General features: G+C 39.5%; 1 protein-coding gene across 1 annotated transcript in view; it reads right to left on the bottom strand.

Annotated features, from left to right (window-relative positions):
- Window positions 1-973: 973 nt before the first annotated feature.
- Window positions 974-12,915, bottom strand: part of scro (scarecrow) — a 53,753-nt gene continuing 41,811 nt past the window's right edge. Inside the window, exon 2 of the mRNA XM_090376358.1 lies at window positions 974-1,767. Within this exon, the coding sequence (XP_090232484.1) occupies window positions 974-1,767 (794 nt within the window). The remainder of the gene's footprint in view (window positions 1,768-12,915) is intronic.

Here is a 12,915-nt window from a genome sequence, read left to right on the forward strand (position 1 = left end):
TGTGGTTACGTTTCTGGATCAGGAACTCACCTGTGAAAACTGAAGAATTTAAGTGATTCTTTGGTTGCTGTGTTTTGAACAGTTGGCGATGTACTTGTAAGTACGTACCACCATATAGTATGTTTCTACTCCATATTGAAAGAGAGGTACGTACCACCATATAGTATGTTTCTACTCCATATTGACTGAAAAACAAGAAATTAGGCACGAAAGTAAAATTTATTCTTAGCATTTGCATTCTAAATGAACTACAGAGCTTCACATATACATCTACAGGTGATAGGGAAGGGGGAGGTAAGAGAGAAATAGAGAGAGCACGGGGAGGAAGGAGAGTTCCGCGGTTATTCTATTCTGCGGTCGTGAGGATGACACAGTTTGTTTAACAATAGTCCTACCAATTCTACTAAATTTCTAACAGTTTAAAATTCACATCAGGTTCTGGAAGAGTTTAGCAAAGTCCGCGTTTGTCTTCATCCGCTTTTGTAAAGTCTGGGAATGTTTGAGTCATTATTTAACTTTTATTTGACATTGTTTATCTCCATTCCTTGAACAAAAAGCTGTCACCCAAAACAAAAAGACAAAAAAAAAAAAAAACTTCGTTCGATACGGAAACGTTATATCGGGATTTTATAGAGGTAGAGCCTTTGGAAGGAGTTCTAATGTATGTCCCAAGTGAGAATGTTGAAATCTCCCGTTATTTCTGTACATTTCTGTTGCTAACTCGTGCAGACCATGAGGATATTTTTACGTCAGGAATTGTGATGATAGTTGGGTTGACCCTTCGGTCAGTTCGTTGATATCTTCGGAGGAGTCGCATTTTCTGCGTACCCCACATTTTGTCAAATTTGTGCGGTTTTTCGGTGACACCATCTTTTTTTTTTTCTCTCTCTTCTTTTTTTTTTTTTTTTTTTTCTCTGTGGTCAAAAGTCACTGGGCGATGACGGACGTCTTAAATGCTGTTGGGTCAACGATTTCACCACGCCCTCCCTTGCAAATGAAGATACGAAGAACACATCGTTGCGTTGGAGACTGCGCTTAAGTCCAAGTTTCCCGTCACGGCCTGGGTGTAGCCGCTCATACCGTTTAACGATCCCAAAGCGGCTGTTGCGACGGCGGAACTGCCTGGGCTACCACCGCCACCTGCCGTTACGGAGCACGGTGACTGCTGGGAGAGGGCATGCGTTCGGCTTGAGCTCTGGCCGCACACCTCGGCGAGGCAGCTTGACGTGGTGGATAGGGTGGCGCGTGCTTGCACTGCGGCCTGCTGCTGGTGGTGGGCTTGCTGAAGTTGCGCCGTCTGGAGGAGGTCCGCGCTGCTGCCGCTTCCTCCAGAGGTGCCGTCGTCGTCACCTGACCCTGCAGAGCAAGGCTTGCCGTCTTTGACGAGCACGGGGACCGCTACTTTGCGGGGCGACTGTTGTTGTTGCTGCTGTTCGGCCATGGCCTTTTCCTTGGCCTGCCGTTTGCACTTGTACCTGTGGTTCTGGAACCAGATCTTCACCTGGGTCGGGGTCAGATGGATCAGACTCGCCAGGTGCTCTCTTTCGGGGGCCGACAGGTACTTCTGCTGCTTGAAGCGACGCTCCAACTCGTACACTTGCGCCTGGGTAAACAGCACCCTCCGTTTTCGTCGCTGGGTCAGAGGGAACTGGACACCGGCACTGGCGGCTTTCTGGTCGGCGGCAGCGGCGACACTGCATGCGCTTAATGTAGACATATTCATGTTGGACATGGTCATCCCTGTTGACGACCCCATCAGTCGAGAAACTAGAGAAAAGAAACAATAAACGTATTAAGGAAAGAGAATTGGACAACCAATATTAACATAAATCAGACATTAAAGTATCCATACTCATCACTCTATTACGATTATGGCACACATCTGAACATCTTTTGTTAGGTTTATTATGCTTATTTGCTTCTTGACTTACGATCAGGGGCGTGATTCCAGAGACTCGCACGAACCTGTTCTAGCTATTAAACAGCAATGTCCCCTTTCGGAGGTCACTGCAGTTTAACATCAAGGGTAGTTTAAAAGCAAGAATAAGAACACAAGTCTTGCTAAAAAGATTAGATTTTTATTGATCAACTTGTCCGCGATTCGAAATTTTCAACACAACAACGGCGAAGTATCAAGCTGTGATTTTTAATTATTTTTTTTATTAAATCTAATACAAAATTGCCTAGCGATTAGTATTTCTTGAACGGTTCTGACTTCTCATTTTTGGCCCTTCATATTTGCCGTAAGTTTGACACCCCTGTCCTCTTTAAGCCAAGCTTAGTGATTACATCAGATAAGATTACTTACCAACTACTGCGAAGTCAATTCTTAGTTGTCACGATGGACAAGTGGATTCTTCGCTTCTTATGGCACTTACTGAATTCAGACGGGTCCAAATAAATATTACAAAAAAAAAAAAAAACAAAGGCGGGGGAGAGTCGACGAATTCTTCCAGTCGAACGGTCGATTCATTTTAAGCCTATTTGCAAATACTGCAGAACTGTCCGTTAAGAAAACGTCGTCGTCTTCGAATCAGCCCTTTCGATCTCTCGGGTTGCAATACTTTCGCGAAGAGTTGCCCTGTTACAACACTACAAATAAACAGCACTTCCCAAAGCGCTGTTTGCCGTTACGAACTGAGAGATCAAGACCCACTTTATTTGCCTTTTTATACGGACTGCACCACTTTATTTGCAAATTGGTTTAAAGTTCCGCATTAAGGTGAATTTGGTCCAAACAAAATACTGAAACTTCCCTTTCTTGGCATCGATTAAATGTGTGTCCGAAGACGTAATGATTTACGTTTGCGTTTGTGCAGAATATTCTGATTTACCGCAAATCTCGTAAAGGAAAAGAGCATTCCGACATTCGTCGTTATATTTCTGTATTTTTATTCAGTCGTTGAGGCCTGTAAGCATACATCAGAGACGTTAAAACGATATTGGCTCGTGTAGTATAATGACAGCTTTTAAATTCAATGCTTTCTTTCTATACATCCGTAGAAATGCATTTCCAGGTAATTTGCTTCTGCTCTTGTTCCTTTCACTCACTCTAAATGGCATTAATTTTAGTCGCGTAGACAGCTGTTCTACCAGCTAAATGCAGTATGCATATGGCCAGCTCGCGTGCATTAGTTTGCGTGAGGGGCTGTAGGCACGCTGACTGCTGAAATAATATTTGCGATGTTCTTTCTTGTTGCGTGTACTTTTTCTGTTAAATTTAAATTATGTATTTTAGCGGGAAGTACATAAGCTCTCGATTAAACAAAGATTAGGATAACTTAGGATGGAACTATTTTATTCCGTCTTAATACGACGTCTGTTCGAAAAGGTTTGCTCTAATTTTTATTTCGGTAAGAACTTCACCCGATAGTTTGGAATTTCGAATGGGAGTTTGTGGACTTCCTCCAAGACTCAGCAACACCCGGACAGAAACTGAAATAAGATTTGCGGTGATGTAACATTGAATGATAGTCGAATATCAGCTGGAAGGATTGTTTCTGTTTCTTGCTGGACAGGAAGTTGTTCAGAATTTCACCTCTAGGATCGTAAAGAGGGATGAGTCATGGTTCGCAATGGCATGGACAGTTGCTGTTGTAGGGATTTTGTGCGCATCAGCGACTTAGGCCATATTGCGCCGTATAGAATATGTCTGTAAATTGCTTGTGTTCTGTGGTCGATTTGCTGAGGTCTTTCCCACCCGGCGTGGAGAGGACGGTGGTTATATTAACTGTGTGCTACTACCCGCGCAAGGGCTAAGTCCCAGTCACTGAGACGGTTATGTAGATATCCTGAATCACAAGAGATTTCGCCCGCGTCGTTAGCACAATGATTAGATCAGCGTTCTTCCACACCGTGAGGAAATGGCTTGGGTTCGAATCCTATTTCGCTGGGAGGTACTGATATCGTCAATTTTCACAGTTTGGCAGAGTTAGTCGTTCTCATGTACAAAAGTGCACGAGCTTTGAGTGACTGTGATTCAAGCCCGCGTCACTAATAAATAGGCAATGTTCTTGTATCTTTCTATCTTGTGAACTCCTCTGACCATATGTGCTCGTCCCAGAGTGTAAACTGGATTTTTTTTTTTTTTTTTTTCATATTTTGTTCCAGAATCTTGGGTTTTCCTTCAGCAAACCGACCGAAAAATACACGCAATCACAAATACAATGTACTGTCGCCTCTGAGCCTTAGTTGCTTTAGTTTTTAACACACCCAAACACAAACAAGAAATTTCTTCTAAAATTTACATTGAAAGGAATCGCACTTATTGAAGGCTGATGTTGACTTTCAGAATGGCAGTGTATTTCTTAAGACATCTTTCAGGGCAAATTGCTTTGAACTATTACCCCGTCCAGCTCATCAAAGCTACTCTAAAAACTTTTGACGATTTCCTGAACTCAAGAAGAGTGCTTTCGATACATCGATTTTTCAGTTGTGCTGACATACGCTTCCCCCACCCCAAAAAGCCTTGACCAGTGGCTCCCAAAAATGGATAGGACAGAGTAAAAAGTGTGCCGACCTAGCCAAAGGATAATTCTTTGATTCCTACCCTCACTACCTTTCTTTTTCGTTTTATTTTTCTTTTCCTTTCTTATTTTGAACTAATGCGTAGAACTTTCTGGATACAGCACTTATATTTTATAACAATATCTAACTTTTGATGAGACTTAACAGGCATATGTGACAATTCGGCAATTGCTGTTTTAAGTGATCTTGGACATTCACTTTGAGAAATATTTTAATAATTTGTAAGTAAGCAGCCTTTTCTGTGGGTGCAAATGAAGAAAGAAAGAAATTTGGGTGTTTTGATGCAATCACTTGTGTTTGGTTGTACAACGATGTTTTATCCATGATGTACCGTTTGTATCTAGGGAAAAGGAGATTATAGTTCCATTATACAAGCCAATAATGAAAGACACTGAGCTTTGTGAAAGGGCAAAGCTGAGCGAACTTGTCTGGTGAGGACAGTAAAGGAGCCATATGAGGAGAGACTACGAATGCTTGGATTACAGAGCTTGAAACAAGTACATCTCGGGGTAGATCTGATTAAACTGTATAGAGGAGGGGGAGAGAGAAAAATTGAACAGCGGTAGAAGTTTCATATTGAAATGGAACAGAAAAACCAGGAGGAATAAATATTGGGGAAATTAATATACTGAATATAACGCAGCCCACGTTTGGTCAGAGTGTTGTTGATCACTGAAATAACTTAGTCGAGGTTAACAGTTAAGTAATATTTAAAGGGTAGCTGGATTGGTACCTTACATTGGCAGCGGCAAGAGTGTGGTATAAGATATAAGGATCAAAGGTTTTATTCGTGTATATATATATATATATATATATATTTTTTTTTTTTTTTTTAACTGATGCAGCGAAAGTTTACATGCATCTTATGGCTTAATACTAATACCAAAAGAATAAATATTCTATTTATATTTTGCAGCGACTACATAAGATCAGAAGAGTTCTTAATATAGAAAGAATACACGAACATCGTCGTATTTAGTAGTCTTGTAAACTTGAACGACGGTCACTGAAACGTGTGCGCACTTTGTACTCTCGGACTGGACCATTCGGTGCCCAGATAAGCATTAATATATTAACCGCATCTACAGAATATTATGTATGTAAAAGTGTAGTATATCGTGAAGGTGATCTCATTCTCTTTCTGTTTTACGTAATGAAGGCTGACTTATCCACGCGAAGATTCACGTCCACAGGTACATGCGATACGGGAATTTCACGTGTGAAACCTGTGGAAAAGCTGAAACAACTCTGGGTTTTCGACGTATACCGCTGATCAAACCACCATTCATTCTCTTCTTATCATCACTTCTGGGAAGGCATGCGCTCCTCTCGAACATTCATTATTTCAGCAAAGCCTCTGCTACAACGGTAGTTAAATTGAATCATAGTGATTAGCAGAAGTAACAATGCCCTATAAGCAGCTCAGTACACACGCACACATACACACAGTACCAATGAGCGAACACTATCGGATGGAGGTGTTCTCTCGCGGAATAATCGAACCTCTACATTTACTGTAGGCTTATTTTTGCCGGATTTGTGTCCCAAGCGGATAGCACAGTGCTTATGATCACTGTTCTTCCATACCGGATGAAGGACTCATAGGTTCGAATCCCTTCAATGACACAAAGAATTTTAATGGGCTTTTTTCACAACGTGGCTCAGTTAGTCAATCTCAGGCGAGGGTTGATTGGTTTCTTCCCTCGGAAAATCGGGTTTTACGTCCAGCAAACCGACCGAAGAATACACGATATACCAAGGACTCACAGCCTTATTTGCTCTAAACACACACACACACACACACACACCTAACTTTAAATAAGCATCCAAGATGCTTATTTAAAGCATCTTGGATTTAATAACACGATGAAGATAACCGCTATTAATAAAATGCCACTTTATGAACAATGAATAGTAGAATCATAAAAAGAATATCACAAGGGTGGCGGAGACTTTAGTACAACAATTTATTTTCATATAATGTATATCGAGTGACGCGAATAAAAGAAAAGCAGAAGTTGGAAATAAAAATTATTATATTAAAACTGAAAATATCATACCTTTTGTGATATATCTCTCTCCCTTATTCCTTGTTTAAAAATCGGAAAAGTGAATGAATCGTTAATGTGAAACATTTTTAATAACTATCACATCAATCATTAAATGTAAATTCGCCATCTTGCTATAATATATTCGCGTCACCACTAAACACGATATACAGTAGCAAATCCTGATTGATTAATTTTATTGGTTAATCCGGACTTGCTTAGATTCGGGACACTGTCAGTCGTCCCCGAGTAAAAAGATCTCGGTTTGTAAACTTAGCAGAATAGAGATAGGAATTAAAATTCGAATTGTTTATATCATTTTATTTGGAAACCATATTTGAGACTTATTACCCGGCAAGTCCTGACAATTTTAAGAATTAAAATTCCGTGGTTTAAATTAGCCTAATTTTTAAAATGTTAATTTATTCGTGCATAGCAGGGAGTAAGCCCACATTAACAATACAGATGAAAAGTTAGGTGATGACATACGAGGAACAAAAGGAATTTCTAAGCCAGAATCCTGCTTATATTGATTTATAAATGTTATGTGTTCATAGCAATAAACTCTGGAGGATTGTCAGTCGGAATACGAAATAATGGATGACTTTGTACATCTTTAAATACGAATTTGCCTTAAAATATGAGTTACTAAAGTTTTGCCCTACAATTTTTTTTTCCCTACAAAAATTTATTAAAAACAAAACTCAGAATTGTCATAAGTGCTTTAACATATACTGTTTACAGACACAATTTTTCGACATAATGCCAATCTGCACACACGCACAATTTTTTTGCATAATACCCGCTTTAGCAACAACTTGTCATGTTCCCTTAGCTTTCGTCTTCATCAAACAGAGTGGAAGTCGGAAGGACCGAGATTCGACGTGCTATGGATAGAGGAACACAGTCTACCTCAATTTTGATTTATTCCCTTGTCTGAAAATTGGTGTACAAGGCTGTGTTATCATAGCTTTCATGTCTTTTTTCCGGTTGGACTCGCTGTAAACGGCTCTTCAGGGAGTGATACTCCCCAGAATTTATAGGTTACTTATATATACGACAATATAACACCTTTCATATCACAGAAGACAGTGGACATCACTTTTCCTAGCAAAGAAGCTGTCTTGAGTTTGGTTGACACCGCTCCATGGATTGTTGTTTGATTTCCGTTTCAGATTAGTGATTTCAAGTCTCATCACCAGTGACACTGAAAAAAGCTGGCTTCCCTATCGTGCCAGCAACTCAGAAGCTTTTTCTTTCCATTGAAATTTGTGGTCTATTGTCCGCTGTCGTGGAACAAACCATGAATGCAACTGTGAACATCCCAGGTGGTTAATTATTGCGTTCACAGTTTCTTTCACTAAGCCCGAGCTACAGTGAAAACCCCTTCCTCTACGCAGATCACGTCGAATGATGTCATCAACATATTGTATGTCGTTCGATCTTATTGTCGAAGTAGACCACCGCTGCATAGTTGATCCCGGAAGCAGACTTTTCCTTTCTGATGAACTCACATGCTTCATCCAATTGTGCGTCGTTTTTCAGATGTTTTCTTCTCTGGAAAGGAAAACTCTATCACGGCTCTTTGTTTACGACAAAGTTCGTACGCGTACTCTATTTTGAAAAGTGACCAGTGTAGGGCTATCAGAAGATTATTCAATTCTGTAGCGCGAAGTGTAGAAACTGAGTAAATTGAAAAATAAGTTTTGAGCTTATTGTGCGGAAAATCACTTTCAGTGGCCCTCATAACACGCGTATAAAGCTGAGACCAGTAATGATTCGCCTACTGGAGAGCGAATACAAAGAGTATTGTTCTAAATATTCTTCGAATATTGTATGGTGATATTTCATTATCCAGTTTAGTTTCAACCTGCATTTCACTGCTTCAGTCTGAAAACTTTTTTAATGATATCAGTAGAATCTTTCTATTGAAATTTGTGCTGGACTGCCACAATGCTGAAAATTTGAACGCGCTATATACGATAAATAAATATCCAATAAAAATGGATTAATAAACATTTGCGTAGTGTTGTTTTAAGATACGTCCAGATGTCTCTAAAGCGATGACGTGTCGGTATATCATGCGTAAACTGCATGTCTTTTAGGCCGTCTTTTCATGTCATTTGAACGATAAACCCCATCTGGCCACACGCAGCCGAGTGGTCAAGGCTGGATTTCAATAGCACATGCGTTTGCGTTGACCGTGGTCCGAGCCTCACGTGACTGCTAAATACGATAGCGACTACATTCTTGTAATAAGTTATTAGCTGTAAACTCCTCTGACTTATGTGGTCGTGTGGGAGTATAACAGAACGTTTCCCTTTTGCGAGAAACAAAAAAGAAATGAATTTCTTTCTTATGAGGTCGTCAACTCCAGCTGTAAGTTACAAACGGCTTCCTGGAAAATTCCTCGCGAATAAAGGCGCCACTGAATTTTTTTAAAGCAGATTTACATTAATACACTGCACTCTCAAAAGTAGCTGGACACCTCTGACACTAGAGAAATAGTCCTGTCGAATATGCAAAGCAACAGCAGCAGCAGTTCTTATGATACTCTACTAAACATTGTTTGTCGTGTAATATGTCTATCCATATGTGTACGCTGGTCGATTTTATATGACGTGCAAGCTGAAAACACTGAAAAGGCAGCCCTTTAGGAATTCTTCTAGTTTCCAATGGGATTCGAGCCCAGACTTCTCTATAACATTTTTATAACAAAAAATTTTTATCTATCGTACAAATAATCCCTTCGGCTGTAAGTTTTTAAGGCAACTTGATACAACTTGCAATTTGACTCACAGTACAGTACTCCATCAAAAGTAAACGATCGGTAAGACTGAAGTCTACTCCTTCCACTGAACGCGATGAAATGTTGCACCGATCCCTCTAGGAGCAAACCGACCGAAAAATACACGCAAATACAGACAAAATATACCGACGCCTCATAGTCTTAGTTGCTTTGGCGCTTAACATATCATAATACTTGTTGAAAAAAGTTAGGTTATAGTCGAGTTCGCAGACATCCCCTTTGTAAATCGAACTGAAATTGTGCATGCAGATCAAGGAACTGATGAAAAAGCAAGAGTGATATTCTTCATTTTCATGCGATTATTGATGGTTCTAAACAGAGCGGTCCGACCGTGCGTCATTCAATCCCCTTATTCACGATACCAAACTCGTCTGAGTAATGTTTTAATTAACGGCATAGACACTGTGCAAGTGAGTAACTGTGGTGAAGAGCAGTTAAGAATATAGAAGTGATCCTGTCGGACAGAGGTAGCAATGGTCCTGGTAGAAAGGTTCAAATGTGATATCCCAATTCTGGAGACAGGAGAGGTATTTCCAAGAGCTGAACAAGATCAACAAAGGGCAACAACGCCAGCAGGATGATACACCTCGCATTAAGATTTAGTCTCATCTGCTGGATGCTCATTTTCAGATACACATGCGCTAATTTGCAAATTTCAGAAACAATGTTCGTTACCCAATAAGTTCCCACACGGCAAGGACACAGTAGCTGAGGTCTAGCACGACGGAACATAAGAAGTACACTCACGCACTTCAGTGACAGTGGTTTTAACTCCTGTGACGGCGATGTTCTTGTATCACTTTATCTTGTGAACTACACTAACACTTATGTGGTCATCCCAGAGTATAAACATTTATTTATTTAAATATCATAATGTACTTTCATGCGAAATTTTATGCACTCGGCCACTTCTTTTTCAACTGCCCTTTCAAATTAATAAAGCGTGCATATAAAATACAGTGGACCAACGGTATTCAAGTTAAAAAAAATTTAGGTTAATAGTTATGCAAATGTCTATAACCCTTTCCGTAAATAGAGCACCAAGTTGTTATTTTCGGATTATTAAGCAAGCACCCGTAAATTTAAGAGTATGTGACTTCAGAGCCTGGCACATATGCTGATCTTCGGGGCTTTTCACTCCTCTCTGAGAAATAAGAAGGGGTTGGGGTAAATTCCCGTTCTCTTTAAGAAATCCTAATCATCCTTTTATACCTCAGTACTCCGGAGTTTTATTATTACTGATAGAAGATTTGACTTTTTACATTAAGAAGTGAAGGTGGCTCGTATGTAAAAGTGAAGCAAAAATATAAAATAAAATAAACAAATAAATAAAGTATGGTTTTAAGAAGCAGCAGAAGAGCATTAGTCACGCTATTCAAGAGTACAGCGATGGTAGCACTCAAGTTAGAGATCCCTACTCTAGAAGAAGAAGAAGAAAATCTTTATTGTACAGTAAAGATACAGATACAATAATGTGCCCGCCACAGCCAGGAGGCCAGGGGCTTGACAATGATATAGGGTAATATAAAAATATGTACAGTATAACAAAAAGATAACATAACAATTAAAAACGTAGCACTAACCATTCAATAGATATGAGTATGTACATAGTTGTGAGGCAGACAGTACACCAAGGTATGTGCACGTTCATATGTACAAAGCACATATTTAAGCATATTCACACAAGTCAGAATATTTCACAGTGCCAAATTGATGTTCGGTATTGCATTTTCTTGTGAGACAGTTCGTCGATTTGCCTGCGACGTGCCGTTATGCGCCTTATAGGAGATAGCAGATGGAGATATCAGTATGAGTCGACATCAGGGGCCAAACAAAAGGGGAACAAGTTCGGCCAACGAGCGCCTGTAATTGCGATCAGAAGCGAATTTCTGGAGGTCAACTCCGATCATTAGCAGGGCTTGTACTGTAGGAAGTACTTGTCCAGGTAGGAATCTGTCACTGATCTTCAGTCTGTTCCGTTGTAGCTGAAGAAGAGGGGTGGCTCGTAAGGAAGTAAGTGGAACATGCCACTGGCATATATCCCAGAAGTCAGGGGAGTTGATTCTGCCAACCAGCATTTTGACTGTGGTCACAGTTCTCCTCATGCTGATTATTTGAGGCAGCCGCGGGATTTGGAGTTGGTCGGCCATGCTGGTGGTCCTCTGCTGAGGGGGGAGTCGATGTTTGTGGGTTGCCCACTTCAATATCCAGTATTCACTGGCGAAGATGGGCTTCATGAGAGAAGGTACTGCGGATGCCCATATTTCAGAGGCATACAGAAAGGTAGGATACACAATGGTTTCCAGATATCTGATTGTGATTCTTGCGTCTGTGTTAAGAAGAAGATGTTGACGGGCAATCCAGCGCATTCGGTTGATCTTGCGTAAATTGAAAACTTATTAGCAGTGTTGAACCCAGACCTGCCTTGCTAATGAGGATTTCTCTAAGTTTCCAGGAGGCTAGTCCTTTCTCACATATGTTTCGGGACCCATCTGATGTACAAGTTCGTGGTTGTATCGGCTATTAGCACGAAAAAACTTAAGAGGTGTATTATAAATAGGGTATTTGTCAAGGAAGAAGAGTCACGGAAAAAAATTGCAAAAATCACGGCGGAGTCAAAGAAGGTAATATACATAAATCAAAGAAAAAAATAAACTTACTTTTATTTAATTAACTAAATTAAAGCATTATAATGTAACTTTTAAAAGAGAGGTATGCAAATTATGGAATTGATTAATTTCTGTACAAGTTCTTTCTATAGAATTTTGAAAATAAATTCAAATAACTTTAGTGGTTTATCCAATATTATAAAAATAGGAAAAACCATGGACGTATCGAGAATATATCTGATTTCATGGAAAATATTACCGATTTCACGGAAATCGGTGCGCAAGTCAAACGTGACATATGCCTAATTATAAGTTATAGTATAGTTATACACCTACTTATACAAAACATAAAGGGCATTTTTAATTAATTTCAGTGTCCATAAATTCTGAATCGGCGAAAATATGGATAAATAAATTTTATAAATCTTATTTGGGGGAATGGGGTGGAATTTAGTTATATAAACATTTTTTGATTCCTCTCTATTAGTGAGCGGAATATTTCGAAATGTCGTAAAAATAAACGAAGTTGTTTCGAAGAAAACTTGGTCCATTAAATTATCCATATTTTATTTTTTGAAATTGTTAGAAGAAAAGATCACGATTGGACGAATGAGATAAGTCCCGCCCTTGTTTCTCAAACAGTAAAAAAGTTTAATTAAAACTGACATATTAAAATATGTCACATTTAATTAAACTATTTACATTTTAAATACAGAGAACGGTGCAGCAAAAAATTTAAATGTAGTTAAATGAGGTTATATGCATTTTTAAATGATAGCTATTGCAAATGTTTTGCAATTCGTAAACAATTTTGAATGTAACACTTGGCGGATGGATACAACGCCACGCTGACGCAGTGATATGGTTGCCATATAGCAACTTCCGAAAAGTCCGAAGTTAGATGAGATTCTTCTTTTTATTA

The sequence above is a fragment of the Mastigoproctus giganteus genome, chromosome 6 (genome assembly GCF_048544385.1).
Source record: "Mastigoproctus giganteus isolate SK-2022 chromosome 6, ASM4854438v1, whole genome shotgun sequence".
Taxonomy (NCBI): domain Eukaryota; kingdom Metazoa; phylum Arthropoda; class Arachnida; order Uropygi; family Thelyphonidae; genus Mastigoproctus; species Mastigoproctus giganteus.